The 27,410-nt window shown below is 33.3% G+C and overlaps 1 protein-coding gene across 1 annotated transcript in view; it reads right to left on the bottom strand.

Moving 5' to 3' along the window:
- LOC125057702 (protein O-mannosyl-transferase Tmtc3) overlaps positions 1–8,632 on the bottom strand; it is a 156,591-nt gene extending 147,959 nt beyond the window's left edge. The window contains exon 1 of the mRNA XM_047661528.1: positions 7,953–8,632. Within this exon, the coding sequence (XP_047517484.1) occupies positions 7,953–8,255 (303 nt within the window). The 5' untranslated portion in view covers positions 8,256–8,632. The remainder of the gene's footprint in view (positions 1–7,952) is intronic.
- Positions 8,633–27,410: the final 18,778 nt, after the last annotated feature.

A 27,410-nucleotide genomic window follows, 5' to 3' on the forward strand; every position in this document is an offset into this window, starting at 1 on the left:
AAATATAAACCCTGAACATCACTACATAGTATAAAGAAAGTCGCTTTCTCTGTCCCTATATCCCTATGTATGCTTAGATCCTTAAACTACGCAACGGATTTTGGTGCGGTTTTCTTAAATAGGTAGTGATTTAAGGAAGGTTATTTATTATAACATCCATTAAATAGTGGAGAAATACTGTTATTTTTGAGGTTTCTATGTAAATAATTACATTTTTCCGCTTACAAAGCTAAAGCTTCCGCTTAAAATTAAGACGCCTCCGCGTGCTACAGAAGTACTTCTAGAATTTTCGTGTAGGATTATTCTTAGAATTGATTTGAGACGTACTTTGATAGACTTATAAATTCTGGATATTACCCTTGATATAAAATATAATGGTAAATAGTATTAAGTCTCTTATTACGTTACATTGCACGAGACAATATGTCAACAATATAATTTATTTGCTTTACATAGTGTTGTTGCCATGTCATGAATACGTAGTCTAAAATTACGCAACAGATTTGAATTCCCTTAAAAAACAATTGTTATAATAAATTAAGATTTATTTACGTATTAAAAACACAACATATAGCATTCTGTATGAATATTTCTTTTAGATTTTGATCAATATCAAAGCCGAAAGCTAGTTCTTAAAATATTTATTATTCAAAGAGCTATTTATTAAAATAAATTAGCTATTTCGACCTTTAGCTGTGTCCACGCAATATCATAAATTACCCAGGTCGTGTTCAACGAAATTCTTGAAAAGGTCGTGAAAAATAGTTCACGTGAGCCTCTCGTCACGCAAAGCCAGAATCTCATATGTTATTTAATAACATCATCATGACTCATATTTATATTATTAGTTTTGTTGGGGTTTAAAACATTCCTTTTCCTTTCTTTGTAATCCAAACTTTCCTTAATTTCTAATCCTAGAGTTAGTGGAACTAAAAGTCTTCTATACACACCTACGGCTCGCTTATCTGCTATTTTTAATGGTACAGTGAATAGAGGCTATCTCATCCTTACAACTTGATTACTAACATTGATGAGATTATTGATATATTTTACAACAATCTTCCAACTTACCGTAACTTTGTTTATCATGCTCTTAATAAGGTTTAAGTTTCCATTTAGTTTTAGTTATTAATGTTTTTAGTGTATGATAATAATGTAGGCAGATAATAATAATAATAAATATGTATTCTGACACGAAATAAAGACAATAAACTCGACGGAAATATTTCAGACATACCCTGATTGCACTACTAGTCAGATATCGGAGCGAAATTTATTAAATGACATATTATGCGTCCTGTAGAGGAAACAAGAAGATTTAAGAAACAATTCCAACAAACTGTAATTGGGCAAATAATCTCTACTTCAACTCTACTCTACTTTCGCGTCATCAGACTACATTTTACGTCGGTTTGACCGATCAAAAATCTATGGCTACCAATCGTATTTTAATAAAAAAGTCTATAGTCACAGATGCAGCAATATTTTTAAATCTAAATACTTATAGATATTTTAAGCTTCAAAGATTTATTTTAGTTAAGATCCTTTGAATCTTTGTAAGATGTGATTGGAGAGAAAGGGAAAAACGAGGGTAGCACCCTAGGCAAATGGAGATGTCAGTCAAGGACGTAATCAATACTTCAACAAAGCTTTGCACTTACGCCAGCGTATTCGTTAATTTTTCCACATATATGTTAGGGGATTATTGTTTTCTCTCAGCTGGGAGCTATTAGATTCCATAAAAGGATTTGTGGAATAGGGTTTTGGTGAATAGCTAAGGGGAAAATGCACTATGTCTGAGTGTGTGATATACATTGTTTTGAGTGCCGAATAGCGTATTACATATATACTAAAGCAGGTATAGTTTGTTTGAAGTCAATTAATAATAGGCTCACAATTCCAAAGGTATTTGATTGATAACATGAAAGTTTTGCTATTTTAAATAGAGCTAATTTAAAAGGGTTTGGCGATGGTAGTGATAATACTGAGTACTATTGTGCTTTATTAAAAAACAAAATATGTTGACAAACATTCCTCCGCAATCATTTACGCAAGTATTTTTAAATTTAGAATACACATCTCTGGGTTAACCGTATCACTTTTGTATAGTAATATTAACATTAAACGCTGGTAAAAAGCCTTCTTTTCCATGACCTGAAAATATAGGGAAATATGGTAGCGTCAAAATGAAGGGAATGAAACTTCAGCTGAAACTCCAAATTAAGTTTTAAGAACTACGAGTATCAAATATTTAAATACTTTTTGTTACTTGTAGGAGACTTATATTCGTGTTATTTCATATATATATACTAGCATACTCGGCCAATCGTTGCCGTGGCTAAGGTTTTTGCTATATTACATAGCAGTAAACTATTAAAGGGAAACAGTAGGAGAACACCAGTCACGGGGACCACCATGCTTTTTTACACAGATGCCATTAAATTGTAGCTTATGTGAAACGTTGGTACTTTCAACACAGCGCCAATTGCAATAAAATAATATTGCGGATATAAATTAAGATGTAAGCTATCCTATCTTTTAAGTTAGATCAAACTGCACACGGTGTGCAAATTTAAGTGAAATCGGTTAAGTAGTTTAGGAGTCCATAGGAGGATAAACAACGTGACACGTAATTTATATATTTAGATATATTTATTAATACAATTACTTACTGTTCATTCCTTGTTACGTGTATATTGTAATGGCATTAAATAAAGCGTATATTAAAATACATTTGAACAGTGTGTAAAGAATGAGGAATTCTCAATTAACATTTTATATACGAGGCGTGTGACCAGTGGTTACACGAAACGCCGCATAAAATTGGGAATTTGAGTGGATGTAATTGTCTACCGAAATGTTCATTTCGATCTGATATTTCATGCACTGGCTTATATTTCATGCAAGTGTTCTTCTGAATATTTATTGCTCATTGTATTTTGTCATGATTATAAAACGAATTTTGTTTTTTTTTTACTATATATTCAAAATGATTCTCACTTGGAATGACCTAGTGGGTACAAAGAGAATAATAAATAATAATCGGTAGAGTAATTTTTTTCACAGTGGGGTCCGAAATAAACAAAAAGTTATGATTTGAAAAAATGTTACATCGTATAACTTAATATTATCTCAATACACGCAATAAACAACTATAAATAGTATCTCTAACGCAAGAACTCATCGGTACCAATCTAGTGGATATTATGAGAAAGATACAGGATGTAGGATATTTTCGAATTTTAAGAAGGGTTAGTAAAAAAAATTTTCATATAAATACCAAAATAAATCATAACTCTGCAGGGGTTGACCTTAGAGACCTCCCGTAGAACAATTTTTTGCCGCTGATGACCTCATCTATCCCCTATTTGCGTTTGATCCACGACTTTTTGGCCACCCTGTATATATATATATCAGATTTTTAATGTAGGGAAAGTTACAAACAAATATTAATAGGACACCTAATATTTGGTAGAAACAATCAATAGTTTTTTGATATTTAAATTACTATATTTTTCTTTTTTTAATTTTAATTGTACATACATATTTTATGGACTTCGATTCAAAAAACCGATAGGCAAGTCTGAGATTGTCGGAGATGGCGTTCTCTTGTCTCGGAGGGCAAGACTTACTTTGGGTCGTAAGTATATTTATGAAAGATTTGATCCAGATGATCCAGGACGGATTTTTTGGATTGGAACTGATTGCTTCGATTTAATGTAGTTTATTTTTATAAATAGCTCCCATTGAGTAATAGTTCTCAATACAAGACTTCCCCTTGTGTATTCCGATTTCTGAAACACATATTGTTACTTGAATCATAAAAAGGTACACAAGTAGCAATACATCAAAACACGAATAACCCCTTTTAACTTTCAAAATAAACGATGTATGAGCTAAATGCAACAACGTGGAAAGCTTAAACAAAAATGCTAAACTGACGCCTAAACAAGAATGCAACGAAAAACAGTTGACAGTGATGGATGCCGTTTGCAAACTTGCAAACACTAACTGGATTTTTGAGCAGAGGGAAAATTGGATAACGTACGTTGTTGGCCTAAAAGTTACTTGTAATCAAACAGTACATACACAGATTATAATGCGCTAGCTAGTGAAGTTTTGTGTCAATTGTCAGATTTCGTTTTTCTTTTTAATTCGCTTTGATGTACAATTTTAAATATAGAATGAGGGCTTAATTTTTGTGCACCACCGGAGGAACCTGTCCATTGAGTTATTTCAGAAGCAATTAGGGTCCTTCATAAGCAGACGCTGTTTTAAAAGGCGGCAATGCACTCGCGAGCCTGCCACTGTGAGTGTCCATGAGCGGCGGTATTACTTTACATGAGGTGAGCGAGTCCATTTTCCTCGTTCTATAAAAAAAATGTATTGGTTTTTTGAGGGAATCGCTTCACGTTGATGCTCATATTGCCAAACTTTTTTTAGTATAGGAATAATCTCACTAAATACTGTTTTATTTATATTATTGGATTTTTTTTTATGTTACACGAGGCAAACGGGAAGGACGCTCACTGACGTGTGAAATGTGTGTGTGCAATGATACCGACCATGGACACACTGCCAGAAGAATCGCAAGCGCGCCGCCGCATACTTTTAAGAATTGGTGCGCTGTTTTCTTAAAGTCGAATTGGGCGGAAATACTTTAGTGGGCAGCTGGTTCCACTTAGTGGTGGTGCTCGGCAAAAATTGCCTTAAGACACGCTCAGTTCTGGATGGACGGACGTCGAGGTGATACGGACGGTGTTTTGTATTCTCCCTTGACGTCCGATGATGAACCTCAGTCGAAGGTATTACTTCGAACAACTCGAAATTTTAGTAGTATAGCGTAACCCAGGTGGTGTGTAATTTTATTCACTGGCAATATTTTGAAAATCGTTTGAGTAATTTACGTGTACGCGGTACGTATACGAACAAATAAGTAGAGCTCTTGATAACTAGTATAAAAAACCCTGCATTGAATTTTCAAGTGTAATTGTTTTTAAATAAAGTAATATTCATTATACAGTCTTATTTCATTGACTCTTGGCACATAATTTAAAAATCTTTGATGTTTCTGGATAATTATATCCTTGTCAAAAATGAAACTTCGCAAACCTCTGAAGTACCGAGAAATTCTTGAACACTTCAGTGTAAAAATTCTTGGAGCGGTTAAATTCGTCTTGTTTTTGGGATCATTATTTTTTGCTATTATAAAACCACATCAAACAAGAGACGGCAAAGTAATTTGTGAACTCCACCCTCGCTCGCTTCAGGCAGAACACATTTAAATGAAAGAAGAAACGATTATTTTCATTATACTTTCCATTACTAAACATGGAATCGTTACCAAACTTTACGAGTTAATTGAATTATTAATAATTCTACACAGTCTTTTTACCAACAAAATTTAAACAAACTTAATGAAATGTGTTTCATATTATTCAATTCTCTTTTTATGATTGCAATATTAATAAATTCTTTAAAAAAAATTATACTTTCATTTCCATCTAAAAAATTATACTAAAACTATGTGTAAGCTATATTATATTTACACATATAAATTACGCGTCACGTTGTTTGTCCGCTATGGACTCCTAAACTACCGAACCGATATCAATCAAATTTGCACACCGTGTGTAGTTTGATCCAACTTAAAAGATAGGATAGCTTACATCTCAATTTATACCCGCAATGTAATTTTATTGCAAATTATTTGTTTATTATTTAAAAGTCACAATTCTAACAGATGGCGCTGTGTTGAAAGTACCAACGTTTCACATAAGCTACAATTTAACGCCATAACCACCAAAAAGCATGGTGGTCCCCATGACTATACTACTATGTAATATAACAAAAACCTTAGCCAATAGCCACAGCAACGCTTTAACCGAGTCTGCTAGTAAACTATATAATACACGCTTAAGACATATTCCTACATATAAATTGATCTAAAATTTCGTTCTAAAAATCATCAGAAATCCACGAAAGCGAAAAATAGCACACCATGTTTAACTCAGCCACGAAGGTTATTGGCGACTACTAAACTGTACGTATCAAACTCCTTATAGCTCCATCGCTATCAAGTTGCTGTGAACTATTCGGGAGTAGCTAATATATATATATATATAGAATTCGTAGAGAGGTTTCTGAGATACAAATTCCTAACTAACCAAGTATGGAAGTTGAAGGATTTCACAGTCCACGAATCTCACTGAAGTTTCGAGATCTTATTAATGTAAGAGACGTTTTACGGATGCTTTTAAGCATTTATGTGCCTTTAAGTAATAAAAGTACATTTATGTAGATTTTTTTTATATCTAACGTATTACACTTATGAGTGGTATACATTATACATATACATTTCGGAGCGTTTCATCAGATTCTCTACGTGTAAACATACATTACAAATACTTTTATAATTTATTATATACGCGTTAAGCAATAAAAAATATATGTATCTATTTATTTAATAATTTAAATTATATTAAACAAAAAGCAATTATAACAAAGATATAGCCAAATATGGAAAAACGTTCAAATATAAAGTATTAACAATTTTCTTAACCTACATAGTAATAATATAAATAATGAAAAATTAATAAAAACAAAATTAAAACAAAATTAAAACAAATTTAAAAAGTTTTTCATTATTTTTTATTCCTTTTTGATTGTTATGTTTAGGTTTTAATAAACGATTTCGGCACCAAAAGGTTACTAATCGAAACTAAGTAATCCATAATTCGGGTGTGTGTGAACGTGACATAAATATTATATATATATAGATATATAACAGAATATTGTTTTACTGAGATCTACACTTATCAGACACGAAATATTTTGTCTACGATAAAATATTAAATGAATAAATTAAAATATTCGTGAGCCGTTTCTATAAATAAAAACCATAAAAATAAATACTTTCTACCTGTAATGCCGCTTAAAACGTTTTGTTTAGTTAATGGAAAATTTTGTTCCAAAAACCTGTATTAGATTGAAGTTATACCGAATAAGAATTTAGCCAAGTCTCAAAAAAACAGGTTTTGACAACACTAATTAGTGCAGCGATGATACGCTGGATTCCAATAAACCTGGTTAATACAGAAATGCTTTAGATTAACATTAATTGTGTCATTATGGATTTAATTCAATTTAGTAATCTGTTTCACAATGCCTCACAGACCTAGTTTCAGATAATCAATCTTGATTTTGCTGTCGTCGAGTTTTATTCCAATATTGAAACTTTTTAAGGGTCGGCGAAAATTTATCTGCAGATATCGTTTTCCTTGATGACGAAATTTTATTACACTAATTTAACTGGACGTTTCTATGTTATGTGGTGATGAAAAAGAGACTGGTGTTTTATACAAGGGTTATAAAGTCGTATTAAAAAATGTTTTTTTAGGGATATTATTTGAAGACTAGATCACTTTCCAATTTCACCTTTATCTGTTAATGGTGGCAGGTGGCAAATAAATGTGTACAACACATTTATTTACGTAAAATCTCTAAAATATTAAAACATATTGCGCAGGGTTTGTTGAAATAATGACATGTATTTTTTTTAATGAAAACTCCTGTTACTTATAGCTTCCTTGTATCTCGTGAAATGTATTCACTTTTATGCTTATTCCTTTAAAATATATTTCCTATTTAAAAATATATTTGTAACATACGAATTTATACTATTTTTTTAAGTTTCAGTAGAACTGACGTTTTTTATCTGTCGCATAAGTTTTTGTACGAAAAATGTATTCCCGTAGTTAAACAGAAATAATTATAATTTTCAGTTTTAAAAGGAGTAAGTCAAGAAAATCTCAGCTCATCTCAGCCTTCTGTGTGAAGAATCTAAGGATTTAGGTCACAAGTCACGGGTGTGTTGTGTTGATGTATGTTGTTGGCCTTATATTAAAGACTGCGAGTAAAAGTTTTTTGTATAAGATAAAAATTAAACGTACCTTATGAATAGGAGTTCCCCAAAAGTCGTTAAGGAATATATTTGAGATCGGCGTCTGAGGTCTCAAGTCTCTGTTTTCTTTAATGGCACTTATATCATCAAATACAAAACCACAGTACAAAGAATTGTGGTAGACTAATATGCAAGCTAACACAAGGATAGCTCCTAGGCCCCGTCTCGGAGGTTCTGGTAATTCTTCAACAATTGGTGGTGATACAGTCGATCTTCGCTTACTACGACCAGTCCTTGTTTTTACCGCCGAAACTACTCCACCGAACCGACATACCCCACCAACGCGGTCCATTTTTACTCAAAATAAGTAGAACATATTTAATAACACATCACTTTTCATATAATCCCAGCAAAGCCCATTGACGCTAGGAGTCTCTTATCACCTGGGATAACATTCAGTAAAACCACGTTCACGAACAAGAAACCTAACTGAGAATTTTGCCACACGATTCCGAGTATAATGACCCTCTAAATACGATACAGCCACTACCGATATACAAAACGTGATGCTATTTTGTTTGTTTACGCCACACTGGGCCACATGTCACTTTTTTATAACGTAATCGTTTAATTTGACATTTATGTTTTATGTTTGACGCAAGAAACGCAGTCACACCCGCTCGCGATGCGGGTTCGCCGAGGACTGCCGAAGAGCGCCGAGCGAATGCCGCGTTGAGTCACGTGACCAGTCATTTTACTGCGGGTCGTTTTAAGATCGCGCATGCGTCTGTTTTAATTGGCGGCAAAATAAATATTAAAAGCGTTTCCAATATTGCTTAAAAATATTATTATTAGTAGCGTAATACGAACAAGTTTTAATTGGTACATTCGCATTGTACACAAACGGTAGTATTGTATAGAAATCTCACTTTGAAGTAGGAATCAATGTTTATTTTTTCTAGTAATTTTTATTGTGTCCGAATCGTATAAAGAAAATGGAAAGTTTATAAGATACAATATCAATCGGATCCTTGACCTCTTCTCGGCGCATGCCTGGGGTTGAATGAGTAGTGGGGTGAATGTTGATGACGACAGTTTGGCTACGTTTTGGGGTGAGAGGATAAAAAGATGTGCGTATAGGGAGTCTCATTGTTTCCTTATACACTCGCATTATTACGTATCGTTTTTTGTTTAATGCTGCATGAGATATATCGTTCACTTATTTTGCTTTTAGGACTTTTTCTTCCTTTCACATTTCATTTATTATTAAATGAATATATTTTGCGTTCCCCGTTGGGTGAGTAATTATTTAAATTAAATTGTGTATTATTTTTTTGGTAAAATAAACAAGTTTTCAATGTCATATACAATACATAATTTAAAATAAAATGTATGTTAATAGTGAAACTAATATTAACTAAGCCTTTATTAGCGAGAACTAGAATAGCACTATAGTATATTCTTATTAATAATAATCGATATGTTTTGATCAAACATTGGACTTTTGACAATAACTTACACAGCGAAATACTTTGCTTATGAAAATTATAAGCGGAATTCGTTAACAATTATTTTGTACACATAATTTATCTCCATAATTGAATAAATACAGCATATTAGAAGCTTGTATTATCACAATTTTTATTTAGCATCAAGGTATGTAGCTGGCACTTGTTTTTTGTTAATGTCCTCTATTATATATGGCGTAAGGTTTAAGTATTTAAATATACAGTCAAAACCGTTTACGAGGACATCGTTTAGAACAACATACCGGTTATATTGACCAAAATCAAAGGTGACGGCGGAATTCTATTGTATTAGTTTAATAACGTCATCGGCTGTTACGACTATCGCTTTAAACGACCAAATATTCCATTTTTGATGTCGTTATAACAGATTTTGACTGTACAGACACCAAGGTAATTTTATAAAAGCGTATTTTTTAAATAAATGAATAGGGTTTGTATGGCATATAGTTTGTTACGTAATTATTAACTGAACAAGAGGAATGGTTCCGATTTTATAAAATCGAATCTCCTTCGGTTAACAATAAATTACGTCGATTCAAACCAAGGATAGGCAGTCCAAGAGTTTTTAGGCAAGGACCATCACATGCAGGATCCTCGGGGAACGATAACACTGAAAAACTGGGGACGTTGTGATTGATGAGGAGCCGGCTTTATAAAACCAATGACTCTCAGGTACTTTTTTAGATTCGCTGGAGTTTAGATTTAATTTCTTCCTGCAATACACAACGATAAGATTCAGAGCCGTGACTTAACGTATGACAATCATATGTCATATAATATCTTAATATATATAAATTACGTGTCACGTTGTTTGTCCGCGATGGGCTCCTAAACTACCAAACCGATATCAATCAAATTTGCACACCGTGTGTAGTTTGATCCAACTTAAAAGATAGGATAGCTTACATCTCAATTTATACCCTATTTAATTGCGAAATATTTGTTTATTATTTAATAGTCACAATTCTAGCAGATGGCGCTGTGTTGAAAGTACCAACGTTTCACATAAGCTACAATTTAATGGCATAACCACCAAAGAAGCATGGTGGTCCCCATGGCTGGTGTTCTCCTACCGTTTCCCTTCAATAGTTTGTAATATAACAAAAACCTTAGCCACAGCAACGCTTGGCCGGTCTGCTAGTGTAATTATATGTATACGGGAGTCGTACTTATTTTCTCGACAGCATCTCACAATTTAAGGCAATTTTTGATATATGTATTTCTTGTTCAGGTTCGATTACCAGGTTTTATTTCAGTTTGTAAAGTAACTTTTTAACAACGGATTAAAACATGGTAGGTACTTATTATTAAAACGGCGACTGAGTATGGTGAGATAATTAAGTTTTTTAGTGGCTACCGCGTCCGATCCGAATCCATAAGGTCCCCGACTGTGCACAAATGGACTTTATATGTGCGCATCTCACACTCACTCGTACTATAAAGGAAATCATCGTCAGAAAATCGGCATGTCTCAATTCAACGACGTATGTCAGACAGAAGGCAGATCACCTACTTGTCTTAATAAAAAAGATTAAAATACGTGTGCAATCTAATCTTAATACTTAAATTCTCGTATCATCAAACATACAACCCTTAATTTCATTTTTCAATTTCAACCCTTCACCACCCTGTATATATATATATATATTTGCTGGATGGATAGTACAAGGACGGAAGTCTACTAATTCTGTACTCCAGTATCGTTTTCACACATTTGAAAACGTTAATAAACTTTTGTAGGGGTTTATCTATACCACACATTTTGTATTGCGACAGTGTAGCGTAAAATTGGTAGCGCCGGTCGTTCTTCCCGCGCGCAATAAAATATAAGCTACTGATTACGTTTAATTTCCTACACACTCCTAAGTAAGTGACCACAACTCCACGCATACCTAAACTCTTAAACGTAAATATGTGGTTTTCTGTGCGTTCCAATTCATTCTTTATTAAAGCCATGATGCCAACGTCAAAAACTATCGAAGGTTCTAGAAAACCGTTCTTGAGCTGAGTTCTTAAAACCCCACCTACAGGTATCATTATGATCCTCACTTATTTCTCTGAAGTCAGTGGGTCGATAAGGCACGAATCGACCAACTTAATAAGACCTCCCCCATTTCCCGGATACCTTTTATTCGATGATAGCAGCGAGGAAATCGCATGTATAGTAGGAGTCAACTTAAAGTGGATCATAATAATTCAGGGCAATTTGCCTGTGGGAAGGGGGTAGTCGGACAAATCTAGATATTTGAGAGTCATTCTATTATATTGCTCCCGTCTGATTTTGTGGTTCCGAAAAGTTTTAGTCGCTGTGACATATCTTTAATCTTCGTCAATTTAAGATTAAAGTATAGTTATCGATTAATACAAGTAGAAGTTATAGAAGTTGAATGTAGATACTGCAATGATTTATAGTGAAATGTTTCGGCTAAAAATGTTCGGGCAGCTTGACTAACTTTACGCTGTGATATCGCCCCTCTTGGACACGGCGAAAAAGCCTTTTGGCACGTTGACTATTCATCATGAAATCAATTCATACACGACATTCAAACATGCGCTATAAAGAACTATCAATGAAGTTACATCTATATATACATCTAAGAATTTGTTATAAGTGCCGGAAATAAAATTATCTTTAAGTTCCATGAAGTCTTAAAAGAATCGCAACTATCTAGCAAACTTGGAGGTGGTAAATCAAAACTTTACCATTAAAGCGTGAGACATTTCGGGATCAACCAACTCAAGTTCACTTCTTCACTCAACTTTATTGTCTTCGAAGTTTTATCACTCTAAGCCACACTTGTACTTGCACGTGACTTGCCCGTAAGTCAATAGAACCGAAGTGCTCTGAGCAGGTTTAGCGTGGGTTTGCGTGCTATTCTGAACCTGGAATAACTGGTATCAATGCCAGTAGGCGATGGAAACCAGCATTTGAAACTCGCGTTGGACAGAATAATCACCTACTGATACTCTTTTGATTAAATAATCTAAAAAAAATAATGTGTGCGTGTACTAGGTGAACACACGTAAGAAGTGAAACTTCTTTATGACCTTATTTTTCGAAAAATGATCTACTATATGCAACTTTACAGAAATTGGTTAAATAAAGTTAAATTAGATAAAGTTTAACAAAAGGCTTTTATTATCATAGACATGAATAGAAATACAATTATTTCATTTTAACTTATTACTGTACTACTATGTAGTACTAAGATTATTCCAGAATTTCATTAATTGTAATAGAATTATTAGTATTACTATCATTGTTATCGTTATTATATATTTTTGTTACTAATGGCTTCGAATCTCTTCGGATCAACCGTGGTAGGGACAAGAAAAAGATGGCGCGTAACCGAAAAATGTGACAAATGTGTGTAAATTTTTTTCCAACGCCGATAAAGAAGTTTGACTTCAAAAAGCAACATGGCGCGTAACCTGCTACAAAATTTCTCCCATACGTCGATAAAGAAGTTTCACTTCAAAAGATGGCGCGTAACGGACAAATGTGACGCGTAACGAAAAAATGTTACACTAAATTTTTTTCCAACCCCGATAAAGAAGTTTCACTTCAAAAAATCGAACACAAATATCTACACTAATATTATAAAGAGGAAAACTTTGTTTGTTTGTTTGATTGTAATGAATAGGCTCATAAACTACTGGACCGATTTTAAAAATTCTTTCACCATTCGAAAGCTACATTATCCACGAGTAATATAGGCTATATTTAATTTTGAACAAAATAGGGTTCCGTAAGATATTACGGTTTTTCGGACACAAGGTGTAAAAAATCAACCAAAAAAGTTACTTATTTTGCGTACCCTGCCTAAACTATTAAAGATAGAACCATAAAATGTTCTAAGTAATTGTAGATCTTATAAATATCTACAAAAAAGTCCGCGACACACTATACCTATCTATGTCAAGTGAGGCACAATAACCATAAATGATATAATGACATGGCAAAACGGCGTTTGCCGGATCAGCTAGTATACAATATTCTTAATCTTCATAGTAATGTAATGAATAAGAATAGCAATACTGCAAAGAATCAAGATTTCAAAGAACTGCTACGGAAACCAAACTTTTTAAATTCGTTTTAATTTTCTATTTAGCCATCGTAAAGAATAATTATCAGCGTCTGAAACAGTGTTTACCAACGTGGGCCTCACGCCTCACAGGGGGGATTTTTTTTTGTTAAGGGGGCTATTCGAATTTTTTATATTATTACTTGTAATTTCAGTTCATCATTAAGTTTTAAAATCTACTATGTTTCGTTAACAATTTCCAAGTAATATCTTCCTTACACCTATTATTGAAGTTTCTTATGTGAGCTATTCAATTTTAGATATTAACAGTTATTTATGTTATAAGAATTATTTAGGTAGGTACATGGCACAAAATAGGTTGGGAAAAACTTGTCTGATATGTCTGTACAACCGCACTTGGACGTCTTTGGCTGCTTCGTGCAAACTACCTCGAACTGTAATCTAGGAATTTCGTTATTAACGTCGCTCTTGAGAGGTTCTACCAGAATATGAAAATACGAAATCCTTATAACGTCGCTGTAGAATGTCCAGAGAACCAAACATTAGAGGAAACGAAAAAAATTATTAATTTCGTCAATGTTCGTTAAAATATTATTATGTGTATTTGTCCATAGTTTTGGACTTACCTATTCATTAATAACATAAATAAGTCCTTACTTAATGATTATATCAGTTAAATGACATAAGAGTCTAAGAATAAAAAATTTTTTTTTTTTGACATACGAGGTTATCATTCTACAGTGACGATAAGACAAATAATTAAAAGTGTATAGATCTTTGATGTTCATACAATACATCCATATCACCATCCTATAGCGTACCATCGAAGCTATATGCCGAGGCGATTATTATTTAGGAACCTTGTTTTTTTTTATGAGGTGAAAATGCGCTTACGCAGGCCCGCATCAAGGATGTCGAGCTTGACGCGGGGACTGTGGGGCTGGGTCTACACTCAAATCCCTCTGCTATTCAGAGGGGTAGCGAGACACCACCCACTAAAAACACCTCAGCCCTTCACACGCCCTTAATATGGGCCCTCGGGGTTCGCTAGGCATTCTACCTAATTAGCCACAATTAAGTCAGATTAATTTCAATGACTTGTAAACCTTTCCGCGAGACAAGTGTTTGAAATTGCTTCAAGTTTGATGTATTTGCTCGCTTCTCTAGAGATAAATTTGTTCGAAAACTTGCTGAATGTGAAAAGTTTGAAGCGCACTTCAATCCATTACACGAGTGAAATATTTCTTTGTTTTCTGCCTTCTCTGTGGGAAGTCGCGACCTTACAAATCACAAGTTTATCATTAGAGAGTTTGACGTCACAGGAGTCGGGAGTCAAAACTTTATCGACGATACTCGGTGTATTTAACGCCCAACATTTATAAATACTTTATGCCCATAAGGGCATAGAGTCTTTATGTATAAACATAAAGACTAAATTATATTAATTAAGTGTTTTTAATTATATCCATCTGTCGCTTTCTGTCAAGTTGTGTTTGAGATATGGCGAAGAGAGTGCAAATAACACTTAATTAATTTAATGAGGGAATATTAATGTTTAAAATTTAAAAAATTAAATCATATAATATAACCAATTTTTTTTTATTCATACAACACCAGAGTCCGTTAAGATTAGCAATATTATTACTATATATAATGTAATAATATTGCTAATATATAATATATGTACTAGCTATCCTATAGCCCGGCAAACGTTTGTTTTGCTAAGTATGTATATTATTTCTAGGAAAGATTTTTTTTAGTTCAATAAAAATAACTATCTACAATAATAAAAAAATAGGGGTTGTATGTATTTTTGAATGCTGTATCATAAAAAAAAAGATTTTTTTTCTAAAAAATAAAATTTTGTCGTGGACACCCCTTATTACTGAAAATATATTTAAAATTAGTCCAGCCGTTTAGGAGGAGTTGTATAAACACAAGCGCTGAGGATTTTTATACATAAAGATATATTTCAATTCTACCACATTTAATTTTGTCTCGTCGCTTACATAACTTTTAATAGGTTGAATGAAAATATCACAATTATTTAAAAAAAACTGTAACTGAATATTTATTTATTTATTTATTTATTATTATAGAAATACATACATTATCCTTACAGCCTATGCCAATACGATAATGTCGTGAAACATTATCGTATTGCCGTAGACAATATGTAGTATTCTATATTGATACTATAGTAAGAACCAGTCCCGGGCCACATAAAAATATAAATTGCATTGACTTAGAAGTATTCTACTAAACTATCCTTAGGGTCTATCATAATTTAAAATTCCTCGAAACAGTTACATCTTTTCACAGATTTTCGTTATTGAAAAAACTAGAACTACAAACCCTTCTTTTTGGCCTCAGACACCTGTGCTAGCACATATACTATGTTATCACGAAACCTATTAATAATATCAACACAGTTGGGGTCTAAGGCATTTCAGAATCGCCACGATGTTTTCCTTTACAGTGAATGCACGTTTTAATTACTCACAATGAAAGAAAATACTTAGTGCTCAAGCCCCATGTTTAAGACACTAAGTCCTTATTTAGCGGCGTTATTTAGAGAGATAGAATTCTAGATTTATCTTCCATTAAACAAATATCATGTAATCGCTTCTCAATATAGCGAATCAAGGCTATCGTATATGAATACGCTCCTATCAATCTTGTCTGTTTAATAGAAAATGATATGTTTGAAACGTAATATTGCGGTTTATTAAGCTGTCCATCAATCACATTGGCGTAAGATACAGTGTGTTGGTGACAGACTGAAAAAGATGGTTTACGCTTTAATATAAAAATTCCTTGGGGAAATGTTCTTGGATTGAACGGTGAAAATTAGATAGATGTATAGGGTACAAAAACCTTCTTTTACTCTGTTTAATCTGTTTTTATTTTTTACTCTTAACACTTCAGTAAGTAAAGGAATTCGTACCGCGGTGTGGCCCTTGAGGCACCAAGGTTGCCTCTTAGAGATTTTTTGGTGTTTTCCTACTTACTTTATTTATATTTTTTAAGCAATAATAAAACATTATTATTACATTTATTATTGCTTAAGTTTATTTTCTTTAATAACCTTTAAGAAAATAACCTACCACAGCTTGGCAATGAATTTTCTAGCAAAACGTTGCAGTGGGAGCGGTTAGTAACAATTGCTCACGGTAAGATTCAGACTCGAGTCTTAAGTATAAGAATATATTTTTGATATACAGTCATTTGTGGAAGGGCTAAAAAGATACTCGAAAAATTCAGTCGGTAAGATAATTTTAAACGTATTTATCGACCGTTTAAAGCGTGTATTATAATCAACCGGACCGTGTATTCAATTTATCTTTTATTAGACATTATAGCCCATTTTTAGTAATTGGCGTAACGTGTGAACCCCTGCTCTTCAGGTCTACCAATCGAATATATTATTTAGTTAGTCGTTGGTAATCATTATGACAATATAGAAAACATATTGATAAGGAAGATCAGTTCCTGTTCAGCGTGTTAATAATAATTGTTTTCGTTGAATTAACTAGACATATTTCTGGAGGCAAAAATGATAATACAGTTTTATTCTTATGTACTTTAGTTTAGGAATGAGATTCAGTTCTGCAATGGCATGGTGTTGAATGATTGTGATGTTATATAATATACTATATTTATGTCAATAATACTACATATTATACCTTAAGAAATTGAATAAACTCTAGGTTCACGATAGTTTTAAATAAACATACATTGTAAACTCTTTATAACGTATTTCGTTATAACAATATCCTCTCTATAACGTAAAGATGAGTAAATTTCTTTGGTTTAACCCAATAGCCATATATTACTTTATCCCTCCCTATAAAAAAAAACTCTCTATAACGAATAAAAACTCTCGGTCCCTTGAAATTCGTTATAAAGAGTTTACACTGTAATTGTGTTGTAAAATTTATTATTATTGATAACATCGAAGTCAAATTAGTTCAAAACAGTTACATTGTTTATTTGATTTGCCAATACTAATAAATCTGCAAATTAATAGACTTTTTGATAGTCTGTAGTAATATGTTGATATATCCATAAATTACTTTTATTAATAATAATGACGATGGAGTCATTACTATTACCGACCATTGAACATTCGTTAATTTATAGATCTATTTAATTTAAATATTTCATACTCCTAAAGCTAATTAAATTATGACTAATTATTAATTCATCTTTAACATACCTTTGTAAGTCAGGTCTACGCTTTGACATCATATACGTATAAAAACTGTAATTTAATAAAATCTCTTTGTTTTTTGGACAATTCACACCAATTAACCTAGTCCCATGCTAAGCTGGTGAAGCTTGTGTTATGGGTACTAGGCAACGGATATACATACATATTATAGATAGATAGACATATAAATACATATTTAAACACCCAAGACCTAAGCACAACACCAAATGCATCGATCGAAACGAAACATCGATGTTTGTCTCAGCCGGGGATCGAACCCGGGACCCATGGATTCGCAGTCAGGGGTACTAACTACTAGACCAATGAGCCGTCAAAATGAAACACAAAGTGGAAATTTCTAAATCATAGTAAAATATTTACCTAAACCCAGCATTATTTTCCATCTAACGCACCCAAACAATCCGATGGGCCCATCCAATATATTCAGCCAAAATAGTTGAAGACTCCTAGCGGTAAAGTTTTGATTTAGTGCCTATAGCTGTCCCGCTTGCGAACCCTCTTTAAAGTTTTAGTCCAGTAATAGAATAAAACTGTTCGAACAATGGTTTTGCTGGAGCATTCATATTCAGCAAGGCATTATAGAAATGTTTTAACATTGCTGGCAGTGTTGCCAACGTTCGACCTAATGTTATTCGTATGAATATTCTAAAGCAAATTGGACGCTGACCGTGCAACTTGGTAGACCTACATGTTGAACTCAGCAGTTTTAACCAGGTTGTTTATACCTGAATTCGATTTATCGGCTTAAGAAGGATAAAGGAGTTAGTACCTTGTTATTGTGGTTTTAGAACGACGAAAGCAGTGTTGGCCTAGTGACTTCAGCGTGCGACTCTCATACCTGAGGTCGTAGGTTCGATCCCCGGCTGTGCACCAATGGAATTTCTTTCTATGTGCGCATTGAACATGTGCTCGAACGGTGAAGGAAAACATCGTGAGGAAACCGACATGTCTTAGACCCAAAAAGTTGACGGTGTGTGTCAGGCACTGGGGGCTGATTTTTTTTTTTATTTTTTTTTATTTATTTATTTATTTATTGGAAACTAAACAGAAACATCACTATATAGAAAAAATAAAAATAAGTGTAAACATAAAATAAAGAGACATATTGGACATATCCTCGAAAAAAGTTTCACTAATAGATCACCTACTTGTCTATTAGATTTAAAAAATGATCATGAAACAGATTCAGAAATCTGAGGCCAAGACCTAAAGAGGTTGTAGCGCCACTGATTTATTTATTTATTTATATTAGAACGACGACTTTCGTGAGACGTTTTAGCGCCGGTCAAACGTATTTTTTAATTACAACTTACAGAGTGTTACTGCTTAAACACAATCAAAGTTTCCCGCCTCTTCAAATATTTCCTCATATCCTCTTTACTGAGGTGTAAAATATCAATATCCTCATAATTAGTTTCATAGATAAAACCCAAAACATTGGCGAATTATGCAGGTAATTCGAGACAGTACGAGGCACATGGAACAATTGTGTATCTTATCGCATAAGGTGGAGAGATTCTAAGAGAAATTAACGACAGCAAATAGGGGCTATCTATCAGCCTTTAAAGAATTGCGTGCAAACATAATTTTATATATTTTCGATAGCTTTCTTATATATTTTACAGTATGGAGACCAGATAAAACTTCACACGCTTCTGCTATAAGCAAAATAAAGGCTTTTTATGCAATTTATGCTTTTAAATGACTTGCATAACTGCTTGACAAATCCTAGTTGCTTATACGGTTTGCACTATTCATTTTCATCTCATAATATTCCAAGGTACTTGTTATTTTGGTTTTAGAACGGCGACTTTCGTCAGACGTCTTAGCGCCGGTCAAACGTTAATAATTAATAATGTAATTATCAATAGAGACTATTAGGACTACTGTTGACACAAGTTGAGATCATTACGCTGGCCTGCTTTCAATTTGATTATAGTAAGAAATATTAGGACAGTTAAATTTTTGGTAGATGGGAACACGGACAAGCCGCCCACCTGATACCGTGTGATGGCTTGTATTGATCGACTATGAAATGTCATGATACCACTTTTAGCATACTACGTAATAGATTTATTTTAGGCGTAATGTTTGATAGTGGAACTTGAATTCGTGTGTTTTTGGGTATACATTAATTAATTCTATCGTGATACAACGTTTCTTGTGGTTGATCCCACAACAATGTATGTGAGTGCTCATTTTGTCACCCATTGCTAATAGAGGTTAAATGGTTTTATTATTTATTTATTTATCACTAGCTGACCTGGCTAACTTCGTTCCGCCTTAATAATAATATCGTTGTTACTTTAGTTAACTTATTTTAGGATTTCATTAAGGTGATAACTTTTTTTGCAAATAGAGAAATGTTTTATTGCTTGCCATTGCAAAAGAAGAATGGCAGTTTTACACATTAGGCCTCTTCTCTCTATCGCCAATATTGCGATACTGCATGTTAAAGCACTTTCTGCTTTACAACATTTTTTGATGAGGTAACACATGTTTTCGATCAAGTTCAGCCTGGTTATGCATCTCCTCATTTACCTCAAGTTCGGAATTTCTTGAAGTGACACGAATTCGACGTAAAATGATGCGTAGTTTTGTCAACAAATGTCACCACATGCCGTGTGCATTCGTAAAATTAATTAATTTATTTATTGTTATTCGATAACTTATCCGATATTTTATTACTTATTCTGCTATTCGGAGTGGAGAAAAATCCATCAAAAAAGACATAACTAACATCGGTCCAGCCGATCTCGAGTTATAAGTGTTGTAACAAACACGACTTTCTTTTATATATATAGATTATGATAACGAACATAATGTAATGGTTGTAAGTTGCAGAGATTTTGTAGAACAAAATACTTCGCTATTTAAAAGAGTGACGCAGAGTTTATCGCCAGTTCTATTCGTCAGTTCTACGCACTTTCAGAACTGACAATTAATCTGTACTTAATTATCGGGCGTCAAGACTGAATGCAAAGTTTCACCTGTTCCGCCTTAACGTCTGGTGACAGATCAGACACGACAGCGCTTAAGCGCGCACCACAAATATTATGAAACCAGCTACCATTCCAGTTATTTCCATCAAGAAAAGAGCTACGCTACGTTACCGCCCGGCGACGCACTTAAAAACCTCCTTGTGTATGGTGTCCATGGGCGGCGGTAAACAGGTAACTTTTAGTGACCTTTTTGCCTCCGGTTCCATAAATTTTAGTATGTAACGTGTCGATCGCGTGATTGGTAAATCAGTTGACGTTTGTGTCCCTCGATGCGCAAACTTTCCGCCACTCCCTTGTTTAATGCTCAAGATGTTTGCCGGTATCTGTACCCCTAATGTAAAATGTTATCTTAGTTATAAGCTTAATGCTCATGTTTTAAACAATTAAAGCCAGTTGTTACCCTCAAACAAACTCTTTAATTTAACATGCACAACAACCGGCACCGAACTAGCGTTTATTTTTTATTATAATATACTCGTACATATTGACGTTCAAAAGTGTACATTAGGTTACCTTTACGATTAAATTATATTTTTATGAACTGTTTTAACAATTTTGTCTAGAAAGTTTAGTCTAGTTTCAAACGATTTTGTTAAAAATATTCACAAAAAGTTTCACCTGTAAACAGATTACATTGCTCAAGAACAAATGCGATTAGTTTGAAAAATGTGTAGCAATAAGAGAATGGGGAAGTTGAAAGTGACATCGCACCATTAAACAAGTCTCGCGGCTACCATTGCTCGCGCTAAAGCCAATGAATCAAAACTTTTCAACAGAGAAAATGGAATTTCTTTACGGGCTACAAATAGTGCGGTATGTTTTAATTTTTCTTGTACTATCGATATGTTATTTATCCGTTCCTAGGCAAATTCTTATATTTATGTTGCGTATTAAAAATCATTGGCGTTACAACCTTTTTAGGTGTTCGCCTCAGATTTCTGAATCTGTTTCATGATCATTTTTAAATGTAATAGGCAAGTCTACCTCACGATGTTTTCCTTCAACGTTCGAGCAAATGTTAAATGCACACATAGAAAGAAAGTCATTGGTGCACAGCCGGGGATCGAACCTACAACCTCAGGTATGAGAGTCGCACGCTGAAGCCGCGAGTAGTAGAAGTACTAGAAGAAGAAGTACTAGAAGAAGTAGTAGAAGAAGAATATAATTATTTATACTAAAATACTAAGTTTAAGGAATTAAATGTCATGACACTATCTGGTCAATATATTCTGTTCCTATGTAAACCTTGTTCTATGTACAAAAAAATATAAACGATTTTAAAACAAATGGTGACTTTACCTGGCGACACCATTATAATACTCGAAACAGAAAAAATCTAAGCGTACGTCCAACTAGGCTGCAGAAGATAAAACTGTTTTTATATGGAAATTGTATTCGTTTTTACAACAAACTCCCAAGCGAAATTAGAGAATTATCAGGAAATAAATTCAAAACTCTCGTTAAACGTAAATTAATCAATAAAGCTTTCTATAAATTTGACGATTATTTAAATGATCCTAATCCTTGGGATTGATTTGCTTCAGTTCAAACAATTTGTATTCATATTGACAATTTGTATGACTCAAAACTTGGCGATTAAAAAGAGTGGCGGAGAGTTTCTTACCAGTTGCCCGTGCTACAAACTTGCGAACTGGTAGTAAATGTAAATTTAGAATCAATTTAATATCTTTTCTGTTGACGTTCATAAGTGTACTTGGTTACCTTTATGAATAAAGTTATTTTGAGTTTGAATTTTTGAAAGTATCCGCATGCTCGAGTATACACGAGTGTAGATCATATTACATTGATTAAACAGAAACATCGTCATAATTAGTGTGTTGAATCGTCATAAATCGTATATATATATATATGTCTAAGTCTCGTATCTGAATATCACTCTAAGTTTGAAAACGATTTTACTTTATTTAATATAATTAAATTATTTTATTTAATTATTTTTATCGTGTTTGTTATGTTTGCCTATGAGTGCTTGTCTTATTAAATATTGTATTTTATTGTTCCTGTACCTATGTATGCCGAGCGTTGGCAAGATTTTGTAAATAAATAAAGTCAACTCAAGACTATTCTGAAATTAATATTAAACTAACAAACTTAATTATTTAATTAATTATAATAGCCCGAACGCATAAACAACTAAAGCAGCGTTTGCATTTATAACTTCTATCTTAAACATCTTAATTAGCAGCTTGATATTGAAGATAAATAAACAAATATTTGTTGCTTCTTTTTCGTCTGAAAAGTTGAGACTTGCGAAGTGCAAGTTTTAACGAGGTACTATTGACTTGACGCTTCACGTACACTCCTACCTACTGGATAATCCTTAGCCAGCTTTTATTTTCAATTTTTTAAATATGTTATGCATTTTTAGATTAATTGCTCTCTTGAATCACATTAGTAATAAGATTAATATAATATTTCAATCCAGCAACAATGAAATTGGTTAGAATTAAACAATAAAATCACAAAGGTAATTGTGTACTGTAATTAAAAGGCGTTATTTTAATTACATTTATAAAGTCGTCATAGATATTCAAAAATAAACGTCGATATGGTGTTGCCATTACTTTTTGCAGAAAAAGTGTAAATAACAAAAATCCACAGAATACTTTATAAATCATTTCTAACCATTGATAAGTAGCAAGATTACAATTTTAAGCTCTCATGTTTTTTTTTATACTACACTCTATTATACGTGATTCTATAAATTGTTACATTTTAAATTTGGAACGCCCTTATGTCAATTCCTCGACTTAATCTGTGATACAGGTAAACCAAAGTCTATTGAAAGCTTCGATAGTGTGTTCTAAGTCAATGTCCCATAGTAATATGAACTAATAGCCAATACGAAGTAATAGTCTATAAGCCATTACTGCTAAACGTGAGTATTACGACGTAGTTAAGTGAATATAAGTTACCTATTGATTCTATTTGCGGTGAGGTAATTGTTATATGTATATAATTAATACTTATTCCATGTTAATAGGTTACAAAAGAATATCTAATATTGTCTATGTAACACTACTATTTATAGAATGAAGTATTTTTGAAGGTTTTTGAAGTGAAAACTTCTTTAGCGGCTTTGTACACTTTTTTTGGAATGGGTAAAAATTTTTAAACTCGCGGCAGGACACGTGACCTGATCGAAAATTCGTAAGACGGATGGAGAGTAGACAGCTCGCGCGGCGTATTTAATGTAATATAAATTGTCATGTACTATAGCGTAATAAATAAATATTGTATTCTACCACATAAATGATACTACTTTTATACTGATGATTAAAGCAATTCGTGCAAGATTATTCCCTAACCATTCCAAAATATCAAAAATGCACAACGTTAAAATTCAAGTTTTCACTTTTGCCGGCACTCCCGGTGTGCAACCCGTATTTTTTTTTATTATTTTATTACAAGAATATTTGTACCGAAACAATTTAATATGTTTCCTTGATGAAGCACGTAACGCAATTATACATGAAGGTTTAATTTTATCGAAATCGTACAGCGCCAAATACATGAGACAATACAGAATGATTGATATAAATGCACTAGAAAAGTTATGAGCAATCTTATCTTATAACAAAACATAACTTGCAACAAATAATTTAAAACCATAGACGCTAGCGTGACGTCGACGAAATTAATTTTGATATTAAATGCATTTTAGCGTTCAAATTTACGGGACACATAGATTACATTCTTTCATAACCTTTTAGTTAGGGACGAGATATAATAATAAAACAATTCGGGTCGTACGTAAAGAGGGTTGAAAGGGCCGGTAGCTTAATTAAATACAACGCTCAACAATTTCATTCGCCATTTCAATGTTAATAAAATCGACGGGTAACATGGTATTTTATGATATACTCTGTGATTTAACTTTGCGAGCACGTAATCAAACGTATTTCTGAATCGCCCACTCTTAATTTGAATGTATTTATAACGTTGCTCAATTTTAATAATCCGTTAAATTAAATTTCGAATTAGGAATATATATATTCTTTATATTATCTACATTTGGTGGTTTTTGTTTTTGTATTTTTGTTGAATCTGTATTTGTGTTGTTTTATGCAGCATGTTCAATGTCAACTGTCACTGGTGACAGTAAGTGACTGGAACGATGGCGCCAATTTGGTTGATGACGTAACACGCTCGAATTCAATTTTTGTCTTTTCTTGCTTGTGTAAAAACTTTTCAAACTAGTGTGTTGTTATAAGACCATACATTTAACTTTTTAATTTAATATTTTGCTACAATCTAAATCAACCAAAATGAAGACATACACATATTTGGTTATACCCTACATTTTTCAAAACATAATATATAACTATTATTTTCCGCAGTTAAATGCCACGGATTCAAGGCCCTGGAATCTAGCTGTTCTTTAAAAATTATGTGCATTATATATTTTAGCATGATTTGCAAACCGACATAAGAGAAATGAAAAAAAACAACTATCAGGTTTGAAGTGCATTAATGAAAGTGTTTTATTTTCCAGGAATGACAATGGCTGTTCTTTTGACACACGAGACAGTCACAACACCAAATATATTTATGTGGAGATTATCCGCTTATAATATAATCAATAAACGCGCGTCGACAGGATTTTCACATAAACATACGAGACCCCTGTTCAATATACGCGAACTTGACAAAAAGATAACACATAGACGAGTATTGGCGGTAAAATATGGTATTTTGTTGAAGAAAATATTATGTTAAGCTCGTGAGTTGGCGGCTGTATAAACCTCTAAAGTCCCATTTATTATGCTTAACATGTTAAGACAAACAGACTGACGAATTGGTGCTTATTGTACGACGAAATCAACCATTTATAACGCCTATGTAGTCGACTTTTGACACGTTACCTTACGTTCCATGTTTGCTCTAATTTATTCCCAGGCGTAGGTTGAAGATGTAATCTTTATATATTCGACAGAATTTACTGGTATTTAATTTTTTTAGGCCTATTTTCCGATGATGTAATAACTAATAAACGTGACTAAATAAAAGGCATTTGGAGTAAATAAAACTGAAACATTTCGCTTTTAAAGTTCGCAAAATTCTAGAAGTATTTCTATATTAGTCGGTTTACATTTTCTCCACGAATAACTTTTAACAAAATTGGACTGTATTTATAATAGTTATTTAACTTTATAACTGTATAATTGTGTGTGTTTCGGAGAAAATTATTTGTCTTCGTCGAGTTCTGAAAGTCGTAATTCCTTTGTCAAGATTCTCCATAAAATAAATGTTATTTTTAAGTTGTGACTTTCTAATAATAGCAGTAGCCTAGTTAGTGGCTTCAGCGTGCGACCTTCATTCCTGAAGTTGTGGTTCGATCCCCGGATGTGTACCTGTCTTTTGACTTTTTTTTATAGCTCTGGCACGATTTGCACATTAGCCAGCGTCAAGTATAGGATTTTTTATAATTCGTGCTTGTCTTTAGAAATTCGATCGTGTCCTTCATGTACGGATTAGGCACTCGCCCGGTACCGCACAACCCTCCCATAGGCCGAGAACAAATTTAAATTAAATTAAAACTTGCCCTCGAACCGGGAATCGAACCCGGTACCCCTCACCTAGCTGCCACTTAATAAGACCGCTAGGCTATGAGGCCCCTTAATTGACTTTCTGTCTATTGCGCATTTAACACTCGCTGGTACAGTGAAGGAAAACACCGTGAGGTAAGCGTCATGTCTTAAACCCAAAAAGTCCCCGGCGTGTGTCTGGTACTGACAAGGGCACTTACATAAAAATCTAAGGCCCAGACGGAACCTAAAAGAAACCGCCACTGTTGTGACTTTGTCATATTTGATTATGACGTATCTCGTGGGTCTATATCTTGACCTGGGTAGAGTCAGGACGATATTTACATTAAATTTCCGTTACGATTACTCCAGTGAATAGTCTCGACAAATGGTAATGGTAGGGAGGAGTCGCGATCGATTGACCCGTTGGTCTTACCAAATTAAGACAATTGTGGATCTTAAAATCCCTAATGCACTAAGACACGCTGATGATAGAGGCAGCGGTTAGTGCTTTTTAAGACAGACAGTTCAGTGTTGACCGTTCTTTTACACCAAAGGAAATCAGTACAAGTTAGTAGAAACTTACTTAAACGACAGTATATAAATTTATTACTGCTAGTGGTATAAGCGTTAGTGTATTAAAACAAACTCACTATTTTATATTCTCTATTTATTTATATTATCAGCCACCAATTAACTTATTTATGTTAAAACAATAATGTTAAATATATAAACTGTACTCGAAAACTTTGATGGCCACATGAAGAATAATGAATGATAAAACTAAAAAGCTTTCGGCCAATATTAAACATTTATTTTACTACGTCAGAATTAGTACACGAAATAAAATAAAAGGTAATACACTGTTGTACCTACAATCTACAAATACTGCGCTGATGAACTCTGAAACATGCTAACAAAGTTATTTAGACCGCTTCTTCTTCTTATAGTGCCATCTCCTTGTGAAGGTTGGCGATCATCATGGCTAATTTGATTTTGGATGCCGCGCTTCTAAACAATGACTTGGCGCTTTGACCAAACCATTGTCTTTAGTTTTTCAACTAGGACGTGCATCTGCGGCCAGGTCTCCTTCTACCTGTTATTTAGACCGCTATGGATATATAATACTTCTGGACCTTAGCCATTG

Source organism: Pieris napi, chromosome 17, assembly GCF_905475465.1.
Source record: "Pieris napi chromosome 17, ilPieNapi1.2, whole genome shotgun sequence".
NCBI lineage: Eukaryota > Metazoa > Arthropoda > Insecta > Lepidoptera > Pieridae > Pieris > Pieris napi.